Consider the following 20,510-nt stretch of genomic DNA (forward strand, 5'->3'; position numbering starts at 1 on the left):
AAAAGATGTCATTAGACAGTGACCTGGTGATGGCCATTGATATGTTCTTTGGGTGCATTAATAAGAACATCTGCTAAAGGTTTCTGTTGCCCTGACAATACAGATTAAACAGATCAGTGTTATCTCTAAGGTATTGCTCTGAAAAAATTTTGATAAGTTAATATCTTCTTGCCACAGGACATACCAGCTACCTAGAGGAATATTAAAACAGCTTTAACAAAAAAGGTTTTACAAATAAATTGTGAGACTTATCTCTATGTAAACTATGGGAATGCAGTATTGTGCCTGAGGGTGACTGTAACCTATTCTAAGATAATCAAAGATATGGATTTGTATGGCAGTGAATTGGCTTCTAGGCAGTGTGTAGAGAAAAAAAAGTGAAATGATGCTTTGACAAGTAATCATACCAAATACATATGGACTTTTTTCTGAACAGTGAACAGTAGGCTATGAAACTGAAATGTCCTGAACCACAGGGAATCTCTAGGGAGACAGCTCTGTCAATCAGTGCATAGTTCACCTCCTGAAAGTGCACATTAATTAAAAAGATCTTTTCACCAAGAGTTTCTACAGCTAGGAGCTATTATCTATTGACTTTTGTGATAGATAGATCATGGAATTGTCCAAGGAAGACAAGATCATTAGGATCAGCACAGTTGGGGGTCCGTCTTGTTAAGCTGCTCTTAAGCGGCTTGAATCCTGGAGCATTTATAAATTAGATTAATAGTATGAAATGTAGGCTAAACCAATAGCTAAAATAAATTGTCAGAGTAATGACACTTCTGATATGTCTTAAAAAAAAAGTACAAAATTCTTTTTCTTTTCCGTTCACTAATAATACACACCAACGGATTCTGGGAGTTGTGGTTCACGGTGGTATTATATCACATAGCCACACATGTCCACACATTCTGTCCTTTGCATAAATGTTTACAATTTTTTTTTAATAAGGCTTTTTGGTTTGGTTTTTCGGGATTCTAAAGAATACAATTCCAGAGAACATTATTAATAATTAGGCTCCACATATAATTTCATGTACCCCTTTGGACAACTAGGATTGTTAAAATTCAAGCATTTTAATTGCCCAATTAAAAATAATTTCCATATGTTTTAATATACATTAAAAATTGTGTTTAATTATGGCTATTGGGGACAATTATTCACTGTAACAGATAAAATACTTAGTCATTATAAGCCGGCTGTATAAACCCCTGCCCAAAAAAAAAACCTTAAGCTTAGTAAGAAATCAGCAATCACATAAATGTGAACACACTCTACTCCTTTATTGAATCTGCTATTTATTTTTTTTTTGTCAACCTCCAACAATGAATCTCCAATATACCTATTCTCATGCCAGGTTTAATGGAAATCTAGAATTCCTTCACCATTATAACCTGAAATTTTACCACTGACATCCAATATATTGGTTTTAGTAAGGCTTCCATAAGCTTAAATATTTTTAAGGATTCAACTCAGGTTAAAAAGGCTGTTCATTTATATTATATAAACCATTCATATTATGAAAATCCTATTAAATTACTCCAGACACAATAGTTGTAAGCCATTGAGCATACATTTTCTCTGATCAGTCTATTACACACTGTGCAGAACAAGGGACATAAAGGTACAACCAAACCAGAAGTGACAATGTGGAAGTGATCATAGCAGAATGCAGACAGCATCTGTAATTGATGGAGGCACATACCATATACATATACAGAATGAATTGTTACATTTGTGTGTTTTTTTTTATAAGGTGAGCTTACTTTTTTACTTCTCAGTTCACTTTGATTTGTTTTAAAAGTCTACAACAATCTACCTACTCATCGTACTAATTTTTAACATTCAGTTAGACTTTCACCTGTGGCAGATGAACAGTATAGACTATCTATTTTATTTCTATTCTATTTTTTTATTACATTTTGTGGTGTTAGAGCTTGGCATTAAAATGGATTTAAATAGGATTTTGAGACTAAACTATAGACCTATAAAAAAAGACACAAATTGATGCACCCATGTAATTATATATTTAGTTTAAATACTTTTTATTAGTGGAAATGAAGACATGCTTAAGTTCAAACAAGTAAAAATTTAAATGTTTTTTTTTCAAATGCAACAATACTTTACATTTGACTTTATTGCACGTGCTAGCAGTTCCTGGGAGCAGTCACATCTGCTGAACTCTCATAGTTGGCTGAACTTTAGCCATACCCTGAGGAACTATAACAGACACTGTGATTTTTTTAGGGAAGACTCCGTTCTAAAGTCGTTGTTCTTTAAGCCACTAGCTTCTTTAAGCTACCTGTATCCATCTCCCATCTCCAAATTGCAGTTATTAATCATCCTCCTGGTGCTGTTACATTTTTCCCAGCATGGCTTCTTCTATTTTACCACTCCATAAATACAAACAATGTCCCTCACTTACATCCCCCAATGGTCTCTTTCTAATTTGCCAACTATACCAACTCACACCAATAGCCTCACACTTAAACCCTATCTTCACCCATTTTATTCTGTTACTGAGTTTATTAATGCTCCTTTCCCACTGTACCGGAATTTATTAATATTAGCCCACTATCTCTTCTTTTTTTGCACAGGTACGCATACACTTGCACAGAAACTATTCCATCTTAGATTTGCACTCCTGCTTTGATGCTCTTCAAACACTATTGACCTTTCACCGCCCCTGAGACAGCAACTATATATTCTCACAACTCATTCAATACCTTTATAGCCTTTATTTTCACTGACTGACTAAACAAGTCAGCTCCTCAAGTTCTAGAGTGACTGAGCAGCTTTGAAGAAAAAGCAACAGAGACAAGGATTTCCTGCCCACAAGTTCCAGATAGGCATAAGAAGGCACTTTTATTATACTTTCCCCACCTTCATATCCTCACATTCTTGCAATCAATGATCTTTTTGGGTAATAATAGCTTATTTATTTTTAATTATTATCATTATTATTAATAACATTTGTATCCCCTTACTCCCTCATCCTTTACATCCTGCCTTTATTACTGTACCATCCTCTTTTGGCCTACCTGGCACTTCTCAAATCCATACTGAATTAGGTTGTTTGAATCATCCACCTCTCTTCCTCCTCATTTCCTCCTGCTTCTTAATCTGCCAAGTTCTTTACTGGCTGCCACCTACAGCAAAGGTAGTCCCTGGGGTACATACATGCTAGGGACTGTAGGTTTGTTCTTAAGTTGAATTTGTATGTAAGTCAGAACAGGTACATTATTTTAATAAATGCAATTAGGACAGATGTTTGTCTCAACATAATATTAGGCAGCATGGTGTCAGTTACTATATAAAATCCTCACTGTGAGTTAATCACAAACAAAGAAAAAAAAATCTTTATGGAGCCTAGACATTCATTAAATTCCGGAGCAAGCTGTGCTTTATTATGCATATGAAACAACTGCAGAGTTTGTCTTGGCCATTAAAGAGTTACAAAAGCTTGCAGAACAGCAAAAGATTTCTTCTGTAACTCATGGGAACCGCCCCTCCCCCCATCAAGCCTCTGTCCTGCACACGAACAAGCTTTGAACAAGCAGGGAAGCCCATTCGTAATCGTCTGTATGTTGGATGTCCATAACTCGGGGACTACCTGTATTTGGAAGATCCAGGTCCCATATGTCACATACAACACTCCCCACAATCGGTCTCCTCCACACATCCAGTAATTTCCATTGCAACCTCTGCTACACACATGACCTTATCATGAGCGTCTGTCCGCCTGTGGTCATTTCCCAACCCTTTAAAACTTTTTAACTATACAATAAACATAGGCAATTCCCTTAAGCCACTGACTATCCTCTACTTCTTGCTGAATCTGAATCAGGAACTAACCACCTCCAGAGTTACACCTTGCTTACTCATTGCCTTACCATTGTTTCCTCCAGAATATTTCTGACTGTAAGGTTGTAAAGGCATGGTTCTCTTATAAATTGTGCATGTTTAATTAGACATTGTCTGTATAAGTAAATGTGTCAATTTAAAAATGAAAAACACCAAAACCCCAATAACAAGTTTTTTGTCTTGCTTTTGAATAAATACCATATGTGTGTTTGTATACCCCTGAAAGTTTGAATTGCATTGTGAATTCTTGGTAAAGGTTTACCTATCATTTATGGTCTTAGCTGGGTCCTCATTTTGTGGACTACAGCACATGTAAATATGTTTAACCAAATACACTCTGTGATTAGAAGAAATCCCTCACACCCTGAGTGACTGTGGCTCCCTAGAGGGTGGTTTGGTAGCTGCTTTCCCTGATTGTCAAGGGAATGGTAAATATCTTTAAAACCAACCAAGATTAGCACATAGAGCTTAACTAATGGTTAGAATTTCAACTGTGAGTTAAGTAATGCTTTAAAATGGGTCTTTATTCCTAAAGTATATACTATCCTCATACAAAATCTCTAACTAAATTCTAAAAACCAAAGTTTTAGCTGCTAGTATTTTGCCTTTCCTGCCATTCCGCATCCGCAACCCATCCCCCCCCCCCCCCCCCCCCCCCCCCCCCCCCCCAGCAAACTCCCATCAACAATCAAATTATGTCTCTCTCTCTCTCTCTCTCTCTCTATATATATATATATATATATATAGTATTTGACCTTGTATGAAAGGACTGAAATCTAATAAATAAAAGGGGTGGGCCAGGAACAGTAAGACTTGGGTGTAAAAGGGCAAGATGATACTGGAAATCCACCTGCCAGGAAATAATTGGGGGCTCTCACTTACATGTTGCAGCTTCTAATGCAAACTGTGCACACCTTCCTCTATGTAATGAAGACGAAAAGGGGTGCCTGTTACCCAAATCAAGAGAGTAGCCTAGGGTCAAAACTCCCATCACCCTCGGACAGTTACTGGCTAAAAACTGAAAATAAAAAAGATGGAAGAGAGATAATGGACATGAGACAATAAATGTAGATGTATTTTTTCAGTGTGCACACCTATAAACTAAGCTTAATAAAAAATGGTTTTTGTACAGTAAATTCATACCATCAAGCTCATCAAATCATTCATTTCCTTACCGGACTAAATGTGCTGTTCCCATCGCTATGCAAATAACCACAGTAAAATGCAGTACATATTCAGGAAATGTAAAAGCACTATTATAACATAGTAAATTAAACTATTATCTACTAATTATCATTGTCCTACACAGTAATTATGAGATTCCCCTACCTAGTAAATAACTGTCATTTTGCTACTTTGTAAAAGACTATCATTATCCAACATAAGGGATTTCCATTTTTCATTACTGCATACACTGGCTTGTTTAGCATTTAGTCACTGTGCTACATTTTTTTTCTTTTTTAATGCTTGATCTTATATTTTACCCACAAAGTAAAAACATGAGATTCCATATTCGTTATTGTTTACTGTGTTAGTTGTAGCATTTTATTAGTTTAAGGCTATATTTTAAATCAGGCAGCCATAATTACAACAAGCCTTCAATATGTCTCCCAGTGATGTACGGAAAGAAAGACTAGCAGAAGTTTTTTCTAACAGAAATACAAATTTCTTTAGTAAATCACACCCATTTTTTTTTACTTTTACAGATATCGGTGTAGTCTCCCTTTTAATGTAGAATTAAATTCCTTTCTTTTTTCTCCCAAATTGCCATCTGTTCTGGCAGAATCATCTTCTATCCTGGCCGGAGTGTACAGGGAGTTGCACAGCAGCCAGTGGATACACCGCATGTATGTATGTTAACAGGGCTCATTAGTAACTTTTCTATTAACTGGTGGTCATTAGGAGCAGGGAAGATCCTTGTGTAGATAGCATTTGAGCCGATGTTCATTACAGCATACACCTTGCCTGGTTCTGAAGAAAGGGAAAGGAGACCAATACCTTTAAATTTTTTTTTTTTTTAATTATGAAAAGTTTACATTTTTTCAAATGCAGGTATAGTTCTGCTTTATGTCCCAAGACTCCACAATTTTAGGATGTGTGAGGGTGGGCAGATGCCTTAATATATGGTTGATATAATGATGTTACATTTGCAAGTGATATGAAAGATGAAGGTTCATTTTGCAATGACTGAAAAATACAGCCCTCTATAAGTTAAATGGATGAAAATAATGAGAATGTCTAAGCCCCATCGTGGAGGCCCTGTAATGATTTTGCTGTATTCTTGCAAAAATTGAGAAATGTAAAATGAACATAAATTAGAAGGCATACATGGTGCAAACGATCTAGCTTGTTGTGCTTTATGCATTGAACCACTTTCTATTAAATAGGTGAAACGAATTATTTACTCTATTTACTCTAAATCTGAAAGCTTTTTTTTACATGCACTATATGGCCTTATTTGAACCAAGCTGTGTGTATACATATAAAGTTCTACAGCAGTGATTTTATGAAATTCTGAAAAACAAATGTAATCAATTCAGACAATGCTTTCTGGGAAATGTTTCCTTTAAAAACCCAAGAGGATGGAGGTCTATTCAATAACGCAAAGCATAATAAGTTCAAAAAGTCAATTAGGAGCCATACTTTACTCTTTGGATTTCAGTGCAATTAAATCCAATTTGTTGCTATGGGTTAGTACATTTGGACATTAGTAATGTCCTTTGTTCCTCAGTGTAAATGTCAATTCAGGGAGCAGTACATGGAAAAACTAAAGGTCACACTTTTTTCTAAAGGTCAGGCTTTTGTATATAGAGGATACATTTTAAAAGAAATACAATGTTATTAATAAGAAGTAAACCAAAAAGGGGCAGGTCCTCTGTAAACACTGATGCAACATGAGCACAGTTTGGCCTTATAAACTTAATCACTAAACACTGTCATTTACAGCAGCAGTCGCCAACCGGTGGAGAACATTTTTGTGGTCCGCGGCTCTGTCCTCCGTATAGACCCAACTCGCCCACTCTCCCATCGCAGGCTCAGATCTGCTTGATAAACATCCTTGGGGGACAGTAGTGCAGGGCTGTGGACACAACATTTGTTACGTCCACAGCCCTGTGCTGCTGTACCCCCAGGATGTTTAGCAAGCAGGTCTTAGCCTGTGATGGGAAAGTGGGCAGGTTCTAGCATCATGACGTCACTCTGGGGGAAGTTATTTCCCCTTTGAGTGGCACATGGCTCCCTGTGCATGCACGGTCCGAGTTTGGTGAACATAGTGGTCCATGAGGTCAGAAAGGTTGGCAACCACTGATATATAGGGGTCTTTTTAGGCTTCGTACACCAGTAGCAATGCTTGTTAGGTGCAGATCTAGTATATTTAGCACATGTAATATTGACACCTGCAATTTTTCAGTTCAAAATTTTTTTATCTCCATCTTGATGTTCCTTACCCTTATTTTCTTCTTATATTTTGAAATCCTTAGCAATCTGCAAGAACTCCTGCTTTGAGAACAGTATCGTTATTAGTCTTTATTTAGTCTAGTTCTAATTACAGAACTAGCCTACTAAATACTGTAGGGAATTTAGAGGTTTTTTTTTTTTTGGTTGTTTGTGGGCCACGTGAAATCTCTACTTCCCATGACCCTATCTAACCAGATTAGAAATGTACAACAAGACATAATGAGACATAATACACATTAAAGTAATTTACAGTTATCTGGGATCCCATGGGTCATCTAGTTACTGTATTCAGTTTCTGAATAAAAACGTAATCCAAGACCTTCCAGCTATAGGTGGGAAAAATGCAGATGAGAAATATTCTAGGTTATGCAACTTTTCCAGAAAAATAAAATAAAGTCGTGTATATTTCACTGCTCTACCTTCCAATAATTTCCAGTAAAAAAGCCATTAGGCTATATATGATCCATAATGTCTACAACCACTTATGGTAAATTTAGCTCATAGATTACCAAGTATGATTTTTTCTGTACAACAATAAAAGTGTCTTAGGTGCACTCATATTTCAAATGTAATGTTATATTTTAGAAAAGGATAATAATCTCAGTTTTTTTAAAATCAGAATTTCAGTACTCCAAGTCTTCTGCATCTCACTCTGATTTCATTCTAAGCATATTTGAAATGCTTTAGCATTTTAAGAATTAAATTGATTTTAAACAGAACCTATTTTATCAGCTCCAACTCTCCAATTACTCAAACTATTGCAACATTTAGGCTTGATTCATAATATGTGGGATGCATTTACCATACGGGAATGCTTGTTAAACACACTTGCTTTAAGCAATTTATTATTTCTTGTTGCATTGGGCCTGTGTTAAGCAATGGATGACCTGAAGAAGCCCCATCAGTGCCATCCCTCCAGGTCTGTATTTTGCAAGGTAGCATGGCTATACAGGGTTATTAGAGATGCAAAATTGCAAAACCTTTAAAACCACATCTATAAAGAGAAGCCAGTCCCACTGCACCTGGAGGTAGGACTATCATTGTTTGAAAGGTGCTCTAGTACTGCCCAAAACTGAATGTGTTATCTATTATCTGTTATAATACAATTACATGCCCCCCCCCCCATTTTCAATAATGGACAAGAATAACGCGTTATTGGTAACAAGTATAGTGATTCAAATTTGTTCATATATATATATATACATATATATATATATATATATATATTATATATATATAATTAAAGCCTAAATAAAAGTATTTTCACTTTTTTTATATTACTCCTTCAGTATAGAATTGAATAGGAACTAGAGAAACATCACATATTTATTAAGACATATTGTTTTGGGGTTATTTTTAGTACAACTAACAGATTGGGTGAGAAGAACATTAAAAATTCACAGATCCATAAACACAAATGCTTCCAGACAAGCAACAGGCAGGATAGAGGAAAAGGGCGTTGATAGCTTCAGGCATATCCTTTCATCTAAGAATATGCTCTAAGGCACTTAGAAGCAAACTTTGCAATGGTCTCACCTTGTAATAACCTTTAGAAAGACACATGTGCTTTCAGCAAAATATAGAAAAAAGTCAGTAGTGCCATTATTCAGAAACACTGGGTCTGATTCATCCAAATATAAGTTATATGCTTTAGGATGTATAGCAAATGGTGTTATCATATTATCATTTCTAAGGAATCATTATTGTAAATAAAAGGTCATAGGAGAGAAAATGCCATTGTTGGACCTTTTCAAATGCTTCTTGTGGTTACAACCCACCAGCTTCAGTACATAATATTAGTAGGTGTCAGAAAGCGGCGAGCCTGATACAAATCACAAAAGTCAGCGAAAAGTAAAGAAAGTCTGCATACTTGTTCAGTGGGTGATATTTACTTAAGTTCTCCAAGGCTGGAAAAGATACACTTTCATTAGTGAACCTGGGTGATCTAGCAAACCTGACTTCAATACTTCTTTAAATGTTAAGAAAATTATTATTTTACAGTACATGCAGGTACAGAGGTCAGTGAGGGATTATTGCACCTGTTGAGAATATATAAATACTTGAATATCTATTCAAGCTTTATTTTTTTTTTTTTTACTTTTTTTACTTTTTATTTACTTTGTTTAGTACATCAAACAATCAATTATTCAGTTACTAGCAGTGTTTATGTAATTCTGTTTTATTTTGGCTGTAAAACTGAACCAATACTCAAGATTCCAATATTACCACTACTACAACTATTGTGAGGCAGCATGTGTAAAAAATCAACTGGAATCTGATATACATACAAATATGTGTACAACAGCTTCTACTGCACAAGAGTATAAAGTCTAGTAAATCATTTGCATAGAACACAGCAAACCACCTCAAACATAATAGGGATAATTAAGACTAACTTTTCCAATTAACATTCACTTATCTGCACTGATTGCTTAGTAGACTGCAATATATGGGGATTTTACAGCTCAAATTAGCACACCCCTGCTTAAATAAGGCATGCAACATCAGAAAAGCATACAATAAATAGTCTGCAACAAAGATAGGATGGTTTGAATTTAACAATTCTCCTCGATCAGCAGCAATCCAGAATACCAAGTTCCGTGTTGTACACAGTGCTACCTAGGTTCCAACACTCCCACACTGCAGAGTTTATAGGCCCTCCCCTGGCCCACGAACAGGCACCAGATATGGCCTAGAAAAAATTACACATTTCCAAATTGCAATATTGTTGAAGGTTGACTGCTTTGAATGCTCTCTTATTGGAAGTTAAAAACAATATAGCCCTATGGTTGGCAGTGTTATGAGGTATAGTGTGTCATCCATGGCATCTGTGAAAGGAACACTATTGGTTTCAGTGGAAGGAATAACGCTCCGGTAAATGTGTCAGCGGGAGATAAATGCTTCAAATTTTTGCTTTAGTTTAAGGAACAGCGCCCCAGTGTAAAGCAAAACAAACACTAGATTTTCATCACCAGGCGCACTCCTCTAAAACAGTGTTTCCCAACCAGAGTTCTGTGAAACCCTAGGGTTCCTTGAGAGGTTGCTAGGGGGTTCTTGAGCCATGAGCAATTTGGACCACCCAGGTTGGTTATCACTGACACCAATTAACTTTGCCATTGGCATTCTTTCCACTCACTACCATGCTAATATACCGTGACCTATGGATATAGTAACTATAGCCGGGCTTACTTAAGATCTGAAAGGTATTTTAAGGGTCCCCCATGTTAAAAAGGTCAAAAAAGGCTGATTTAGAGTGAAAATCTAGCATTATTACAGCTGTCCCACAATGATGTTTAGTGATTTCCCTTGTCAGAAGGCTAAATATGACAGACTACGAATGACTGGTCAACAATTTGAGAAGATGCAATGAGGTTTTTCGCTTGATTTTGCCCTTCCCTTCATTGTAGAACAATACAGCACTTGTTTGTTCCTACATTCACTTAAAACTATCAGCAAGAATTGTTAAGCTTCTGTAGGAATGGCTTAAGGTCAGAGGGTAAGCAGTTCCCCCGAAGACCAGATAAAAGGCTAAAAAAAAAAAAAGGGCCACAGTTTGGAGACCACGATCAGAGGTGTCGATCAGATAGCCAGTGAAAAAGTTATTTTGGTTAGCCTTGCCAATTTATTCCCCTAACTGTAAAGATATGTATTTCTTTCTTACAATCTGTCACATTTTAGTAACAAAAAATAAATACAATATTAATAATTCTGTTAAGTAGTAATTTCAAGATAATGCATTAGGAATCTTTTACAATAAACTATAAATATTGTATGATTTGGTTGGCTCACTAATTCCAGTAGGTTGTTTTTTCTGTTTAGTGAAATGGATCTGAAGCCTCCATTGTGGTTAAAGGTGGCCCAGGCTTAGAAAAGGCAGGCAAGAAAATGTGTTAAAAGTGCTCTGTATATAGGAATCTCTATTTATTGTCTTGAAATCACTTGCTTGTCAAAACCACAAAAACTAATACTTCAGCTCAAAGCTTTTCCTGTTATGTGTTTTTACATCTTTTTAGCTTTTTCATTATTATTAATTGAGTCAGCTAATTGATATTATGACTTATATTGTACATATTTTATTTCCATAAAAATATTTTTTTACTATATCTTTCTGATAGCACCACACAAAGAGGGTTAAAAGGTGAACAGATTTTGTCTGTTGGCTGCATAGATAAAACGTGGTTTTTTGACAATGTTCATTAGGTATGATATATGCTGTCTTGTCCCATTAGGTATGGTAAATGAGTATCTAAAGTTCCCAGCCACACAGAAAAATCTAGAAATTTGCATCAAACAATATTCTGTTACTAAGCAACGTCTTCTAACATACAGTTCTTCGGAGAAGTAAAAGCTGCTTGATAAAAAGTGCAGAAATTGTCCAAAAAAATCGAATTTCAAAGCAGAATTACAGTCTGGCATAACATACAATATTACATGTCTTCCCTATTGCCCATAAAGTCATTTGAACTGCTTTGCCACAAAGTATTGTTCTGTAATGTAACTGTGTAAAATCCAAATTCCCCTATGCACAGTACCGTACAACTATTATCTGTTCAAAGTAGAATAAAAGTCTTTCCAGAGGCCCATTAAAATTCACACAATACCACATTCCACAACTTTTTCAAATAATGAAAAACAACAAACAAAATGGCACTTTTTGGCAATACAATATATAAAATGCCAGCAAACTTTTTTTTTAACAATTTCCAATACAATGCAGAAACTCAAAAACTCGACAAATTTTGCTGATCTACATGTCCACTTCTTCTTAAGTTTATCAATTTAAAAAGGAATCAATAGGTCCAAATCAACATTTTGAACAACATGTATTCCTTTGTAATAAAAACCACAATTATTATCAATTAACATTACATCAATTCACAATGAAGCCTTAAGCAGGGTTGAGTAAGGTTGCGTAAACACGTTCAATAATTATAATTATATTAATCGTTGGAAACAAACAACTAACAACTAATTGTTCGATAATTGTTAACAGAAAAAGTGCACAACAACTGGCCAACGACACAGATGAACAAGGATTGTCGCTTAAAATGAATGACCGTCCCAGCGGATCTGATTGGGTGACGATCGTTCTCGTGTGTGTACGATTGTTCAGTGATCATAGATGGTTCTGCAGTACACTTTCTCCTGTACATATCACTTCCTGCATCGTTCAAACCATTGTATTTAAGGTGTGTATACTATTGGTGGATTATATGTGAGCAATTGTATCGTTACAGCATGTAATCAAAATAATCGTGCATATTCGTTGATTTGTCCTTAGTTGTTCGTTTTCTAACAACAATTATTGCACGTGTGTACCTAGCCTAAGTCTTTCACTCTTCATTGTAAACTGCTGTAATGTTAATTGATAACTATATTATGTGCTTTATATGAGTTTGTGCATTGTATCAAAAATATTTGAACAAATTTTAATACCAAACAAATGTTGAACTTTTTTAAGGAAAATGATTTTTAGCAGAAATTATAAAAAAAAGTTTGCTGGTATTTTATATATTGTATTGGTTGGTTCACTTGTGCCCAAAAATTACCATTTTGGTTGATGTTTTTTGTTATGAAGTACCACCATTATGTTTGGTTGGGTCATGTTCTGTTCAAAGGGAGAGCTGGCAAGGGAAAAAAAATCTCTGATTTACAGTCAGTTCATCTGTCAGTAGAGTCTTCCTAATTTGTCTTTAGTCTTTGATTTATATACTGCCAATACATATTAACAGATCTATTTAATAATGTTTTACCCAGTAATCCCACAACATTCACCAAAATTCATCAATTTTTCTAACTAAAAAAATGTGAATATTGGATAAAATGGGTTAAAACACTGACAAACAGAACACATATTAAAAGGTATTTTTACATCACAGGGCCCATTGTCTTCAAGATCCAAACAAATGGTGCTTTCAAACTCCTTTAGCCATTTGATATTATTAAAAACAATTGCCTTTTTGGCTGATCTGTATATATCACATGTACTCATAATCAGATGAGCAAATCTCAATGTTCTAACGAAGAGAGCTGCAGTGTCTGAATGTCCTTAGAAAAAAAGGCTTAGGGAGTATCTCACCAAAAATGGTTTTCAATTTGGAGGGATATCTAAAATTTTAGTGCAGACGTCTGAGACAACCAGAAAAAAAACATTTTTGGTACCATTGTACAGAACACCTCCACGTTGCCATATTGCATTAAATTTTACATTTTGAGAACATTACAACAGAAGCATAAATGGTTATTTTATTAAACATTACATTATTTAAGGTATAGAAGTTTTAACAAAAAGTAGAGTTTTCATTAAGTATTAAATGCATGGCCCTATTTTCTGATTTCCCCCCATTAATGGAAATTAAAAAAAACATACAACACCCTAGATAATACCCATTCATAAATATAGTAGATGGAGATGTTCTGATCTTTCATAACTATTCTGTAAACAACATTAGACTGCAACTTTGAAATATTTAAAAAGGACAGAGACAGGTCACCTCATATTCCCTTGACAGAAAGTAAGCCCAATTAGCAGCGATCCACTTCTAGCTACATATAAATATTCAAAGCAGTAGCAATCGTTATAATGTCAAAGCCAAAAATAGTTGAGCGTTCTTGTATTCATATTCATAAAAGCACAAAACACAACTTTAAAGTGCTTCTGCATAACACTGCTGTTGACTTCCCCAGCTCTTGTACCCTACTTCAGTACTTAGTTTGTGAGTAACTTGGTAGGCTATGCTTTGTAATATTTTAATGGCTATAGCGTGGACATTTAATCTGCTAAACAATAAAGTGCTTTTATGAATATGAATCTAGAAGTGCTCAAACTCAGGCTCTCTGAAATTAGACTGCTGTATATCAGAAAGAATATTTTTATATTTACACAGATGACCTATGTAAAAAAGATCTGTGCGCAGTAGAGATTTTATATATATACTGAAAATTTAAGGCTGAAGACTCCGGGACTACTTCCAAAAGACTAATGTGTGGGGCTCCCAGGGAAAGACCCAGACTTAGACCGGGTGGCCAAGAAACCCTCCCAACTCTCACTTGGCTGGCTCCTGAACTCCTCTGGTCAATTAGTCCCCAATAGCCTCCACTATAAGTCAGTCTGTGTGGTGGTTGTAGGCAATATGTCAGGACACATAGGCCCCACCCACACCCGAAGACATCCGAAAGATTTGTGGCAAGCCTGCTATAGGAAAGCTAGAAATAAGGCAGCTAAAAGTTCATTTTCATTCCCCCATACACCTGGCTATCTAATATTTGAGCCCCTGACCCACAATAACAATGAAGAAAATCAGAGGGGAATTCAAACTCCTAATGTGACTTCTTGTTCCAGGCCTGTGGGTCAAAAAAACCTGTAGAAATGTTTTTAAATTTAAAAAAAGAATAATTTAACCTGTATAACTGTTTCACCCATCATTTTGTAATTCAATGTTTTTAAAATCATCTCCAAACACCAGTTAGATGCTACTTTCTTAAAATTAAAATGTTGAGTTCTTGCAATATTGGAACCTGTCGGCATTTTATACACCATTGATGTATGGTATGCCCCGAGAAATCTTATCTCCTGCTTATGCGATTGACTCACTGATTTTCTTTGAAGTCTTTGCTGAGATAAAAGTCACATTCAGGCATTTTCTGTAATAGAATTTTCCAAATTTTTATATTGGGAGGTAGTGGAGGATTTTCCCTAGGGCTCTTCCTCTTCTTAAGGCATGCATGGGGGTTATAATTAGAATAACCTTCCTATTAAAAAAGTTTTAAAAATAATTTTAGAAAACAGCCATTACTGGAAAATAAGAATCTGCAATGTTTGCTAGAATCAGTTTATTATATACAGTTCACTTAGACGGATTTTTATTTGATTCTACAAAACTTGATTTACACTTTAACGTCACTGGATCCGCATACAACTTTTATAGAAGAAGGAGAGGTCAGTAATGGCAGCTTCCATATTCCATTAGTACGGGCTTTCTATAAAGATTTTTTGTTCCAGTGAATCGTTTGTCACTTACAAATGCATTATTATTGATTGTATTACATACATTAAAAAGGCAACTTGGCTTATAGTGAATTGGTCTTTTAAACATTCCCCCACTCTACAAAGTGCCAGCAAGTGGAGAAAATCCTTATCTTGAGTTCATTAAAATGGGTAAAAAATAATCCTTACCCAAGTTCTTCAATGGGGGAATATTACATAATATTAATATTACAATTACAGTAGTGGCTATTTATTCCTGATAGAAAATGATAGAGTTCCTATAAACAGCCATTTGGTCTACACCAGTTTTATATTTGCACAACATTCTGTTTACAGAAAGGAGAAAAGATTTTGAGTATGACCCAAAAGAGAACATCAATAAAGAAAAAAAGCCCTTGTGTACAGACATTTACACCAAACAGACATAAAGATGTTCAGGTATATTAATATTAAGTCACATACCTTGTAGGGATTTTGACACGTAGATACCGGTCTACAGCAATGGCTAGCAATGCTAGTATAGAGCTTTGAGTCAAAATTAGCATAATACAAGCCACCATAAGGCAGCTATAAAACTCAGTCTCCAGTCCAATACTAATTATAATGGCCAAAGGAATGACCAGCGCTCCTACTGCAATGTCAGCCACAGCCAATGACACAATGAAGAAAAAAGTGGTGTCTCGAAGTGCTTGGTTCACGATTACAGCCCAGATCACCAGTATGTTACCGAGAACCGAGACCAAAGCGATCAGGACTTCAATGACGATGTAGACAGCTAGTGAGACTGAGGTGCCCATGCTGTTTCAAAGTGGAGAATGCTGTTAATCCTGAACCTGAAAAAAAAAATTGAATTAAGTCTTGTAAGACCCAGTACATCACAGAAAATGCCATGCATGGCACATTATTGAAAAGAACAATGGGTTTCATGAGAAAAATATAGACATGCTTAGTTTAGACCGCATCAAATATTAAACACATGCTGACTTAGTGGAATTGTAAGAATAGTGGGTGTCAGGTAATGCAGTGAGCTTGCTGGTAAATGTATACTGCATAGTCTTTAGCAGCATTGTCAACCATTTCATATAGATCTCATAAGCCACCAATGGCATCTATCATGATAACTAGTCTAGTACTAATTTGCATATGTGCTGATGAATGTTCCTTTTCTGCCAGATCAGCAAGTCCTTGTTTATTTCTAGAAACTATTAAGGGATTGTTTCAACTAAACGCCATGGATTTTGCTGCAAATTCCAGCACAACCGAAATCTGTGGACGTGCAAAATTACATCTTTTTTTTTTTAAATACGGCCTATTTATACCAACACTTTTCATTGCAGTGACCTTCAGTCAATTCAAATAGAGGGTTTCAAAAGTTTATGTATTCTGGTGTACAAGATCACTATTTTGTGTAGACACCTGACACTAAGCCATTTAATTATTAAAAATGCTTTTTTTCTAATTTGCTAACATGGTAACACAGACAATCTATGTTAAACTCTGATCCATCTACATGATCTAGGCACTTTTTTTTTTCTTAGGAATCAATTTATCAACTTTACAAAAGAAATCTGCTCTATAAGTAGGGTAATTGCAATAGATTGAGTTGACTTAAAGTTGATCTATAATAAGAGATTTTAAAAGTTACCACTGCTGAACTCATTCTCTAAGAATGCTAATTGTCTGGATGTAAAGCTAATTTTTTGGCAGTAGTTTCAGTGACACACCTGAAAAAAGCATTCATAACCAGAGCAGAATACTCATTTTGAGTCAGTGATTCAGAACACATTAAAGCCAGAGTATCAGAACACTAACCAAGCAAACAGTATCAGGTAGAATCAGCCAGGTATAGATCACTACAGCAGCACTGCAGAATGAAAATGGAAAAAGCTATAGCAGCTGTCTCAACCAATGTACTGGAGAGATGTGATGGGACGTCATTTGTCATTCATGTGCCCAGGAACTGATAATTTTAAGCCTTAGCATGGCTATAGCTTCTTTGGTCATCATCGGTAAACAATGTATGGAAACTATAGACTATAGACTGCATTACGTACAGTGAAGCTTCCCCAAGTAGATTGCCTATACTGACCCCATCATTCACCCACTACTCTCCTGTCCATTCAGCCCTTTAATTGGCATGCAGGTACATTTTCCACCAACTGCACAACTTCCCTAGTTAACATCTTGAGTATTAAGGTTGTAACTGGGCCCCCTGGATAGCCATATAACTTTCTGTGCTGTCTTAGTTCTTCCACCTCTTTATACAGTATATGGATGGCGGTAGCTAGATTAGAATTTAGCCTGGTATTGCTGGGGCCCTAAATTTAAATCCCAGCCAAGCTACCAGAATGCATTCACACAATCATTTTAAATCTTACAGGAGGAAAAATTCTTTCTAGCAGCTAGTGGAAGAGCAAAGGGGGATATTGGTGCTTAACTGAAATCCAGAGACTTTGAATATTCAAACAAGGGAGCTTTCTACAAGAGAATAACAAGCCTAAATCTGTTAAATCCAACGATATGGTTATAGGAAAATTGTTGTTGGAATTAATGGTCTGATGAAAAGATCCATTCCCTAAAACCAGCCCCCAATTCATCATTAGGCTTTAGTTCAACTCATTATATAACTATCCTTATTATACATTCACTCAGCAAGAACACTAATAATACAAACTGATTATACTAGACAGTTTCTACCCTTTAATGTGTAATTATATTTGTATAGAATATAGGTAGGTTTGAAAAAAAAGAATATAGGCACGAGTGGTATTGTTTATAAACACTACACTAGGGAGGGTACACCAAAACTATGAAAAGAAGAAAAAGGTTTGTAGAATGTAGTAAAAGGCTTTTGGTGAAATTATGCACAAGCAGAATATGATATTAATCGTAGCAGAATAGGATATTAATGAGAAAGACATTAATGAGTCCATTTATAAATGTTTTTATCCATCGATTTTAACACAGAATTCACACATTGCTAATGTTTGATTCAATTAAAAATCTATAAATCGTGGAAACATTTTACCAATTGAACCATTGATTGTAGATGTAAGGTTGTTCTCTATAACAAATTACATAACAGCCAAAAATATAGGATTTCATGAAATGTTAAACGTATTTACTTATTTATTTGAAGTAGTAGTAAACAGGAAGAAAATTTACAGTAACATTCATTATCTAATAAAATATTTACCTGCACTTATTACCAGCATATACTACAGAAAATATAACAAAGTTAACAATGCCAAATGTGTGAAACCTAAGAAAAAAAAAGGGAGAAAGATTGCTCATTTCTGTATGCAATGGGCCTGATTTATTAAAGCTCTCCAAGGCTGGAGAGAATACACTTTCACCAGTGAAGCTAGGTGATCAAGCAAACCTGGAATGGATTTCTTCAATGTCATTTGCTATTTGCTAGCAAATGCTTTGAATCCTGGACCAGATCCATCCCAGGTTTGTTGGATCACCCAGCTTCACTGGTGAAAGTGTATTCTCTCCAGCCTTGAGAGCTTTAATAAATCAGGGCCAATGTCTATTCTGTATTCATTGTTCAATCGACATTAAAAGGGAAACATTTCTTATCCTTTAAAAATACAGATTAAAATTGAAAACTATTTTACATTTTTAAACTCCTTTGTAGTATATGTGATTATATGTCCTTGTTGGCTATTCATTTAGAGAGTGAATAGAGAATTACAAACTATAAATATGCCATTTAAAACAAACTAATCGGCCCTTGGCAATACATTTTATTTGGAATAGTAATACTATATACCAGCTGTAAGTTTTTTTATCATCATATTTTTGAGATTTCCCTCTTTTTCCCCATCTCATAGACCTAAAAAGAATCTGTGGGAACAACTATTACTATTGGAAGATTCTCTCAAATCCTATTCTGGCAGCAACTCAAAATTTTAGATTTACCCACACTTATACCTGGAGGCATTGGTGATCAGGACAATTAGGGAAAGCAATTCTCTATAACAGAGACAAAGATAACAAAAAGAGTAGGACATTGGTTACATATCCTTTTGCCACACCATTAAAACAAAAAAATGCCTTTAGTTACACTTTAAACCAGGGAGGTGATCATGAATTGTACGTGCAGCACGGTGGTTCCAAAGTAAGTGCTGTGGCCTTTGCAGTGCCGGGTCCCAGGTTCGAAGTGCGGCCAGGAGGCTATCTGCATGGAGTTTGCAAGTTCTCCTCATGTTTGCATGGGTTTCCTCTGGGTACTCTGGTTTCATCTCAAAAACATGCAGTTAGGTAAATTGTCTTTCCCCAAAATGTACCTTAGACTGTATTAAAGACATATGACTATGATAGGGACATTAGATTGTGAGCTCCTTTGAGGGACAGCTAGTGACATGACTATGGACCTTGTACAATATGATGGCGCTATATAAATACTGTGCAATAACAATATTCAATATTTCTTAAACTCATAAACTTGACATCAAGGTTAAAATTTTCTTTACCGTTTTTAAAAATTGATACTTGTATGCATTTTTGTTTTCTAGATTCATGTTCACAATTGAATCTTTATTAAACCTCTCCAAGTCTTGGGAGAATACACTTTCATCAGTGAAGCTGGGTGATCCCGCAAACCTGGAATGGATTTCTCAAATCATTTGCTATTTTACTAGCAAACATTTTCAATCCTGGACTAAATCTATTTTAAGTTTGCTGGATCACCCAGCTTTACTGATAAAAGTGTATCTTTTCCAGCCTTGGAGAGCCTTAAAAAAATCAGTACCATATTTACATTTATTTATACAATAATTGTGGCTTGCAAGGTTGTGGAGAGTGTATATGGGTCACCTAGGTTTCTACTGCATGTTCTGAGAGGCTACAGGGTTTTTGACAGATATAGAAAATACAAATATTTTATTTTCTCAGAATCCTAAATTCTGTTTTGGGTCCTGGAACCCAGAGGCTCTGTAGAACTCAATTCAATTCCACATCCTAGCAGACCTCATGAAGTCTCTTTAACTGTAGAAGTCTGCTACTGTGTAAAACACAGATAGAACACCAAAAAGGTATGTCTTTTTGTTTTGGGTAACCAATTAGGGGGTATCCTTTAAGCTATGAACTGACTAATACAATACAATACAATAATATATATATCTATATAAATATATATATATATATCTCAATATACATATATACACACACACATATACATACACCCTTACATGAT

At 35.5% G+C, this 20,510-nt stretch overlaps 1 protein-coding gene across 1 annotated transcript in view; it reads right to left on the reverse strand.

Annotated features, from left to right (window-relative positions):
• ADORA1 (adenosine A1 receptor) overlaps nucleotides 1-20,510 on the reverse strand; it is a 60,368-nt gene that overhangs the window by 31,080 nt on the left and 8,778 nt on the right. Inside the window, exon 2 of the mRNA XM_072426557.1 lies at nucleotides 15,770-16,140. Coding sequence (XP_072282658.1) covers nucleotides 15,770-16,104 — 335 coding nt within the window. The 5' untranslated portion in view covers nucleotides 16,105-16,140. The remainder of the gene's footprint in view (nucleotides 1-15,769; nucleotides 16,141-20,510) is intronic.

Source organism: Pyxicephalus adspersus, chromosome 1, assembly GCF_032062135.1.
Source record: "Pyxicephalus adspersus chromosome 1, UCB_Pads_2.0, whole genome shotgun sequence".
NCBI lineage: Eukaryota > Metazoa > Chordata > Amphibia > Anura > Pyxicephalidae > Pyxicephalus > Pyxicephalus adspersus.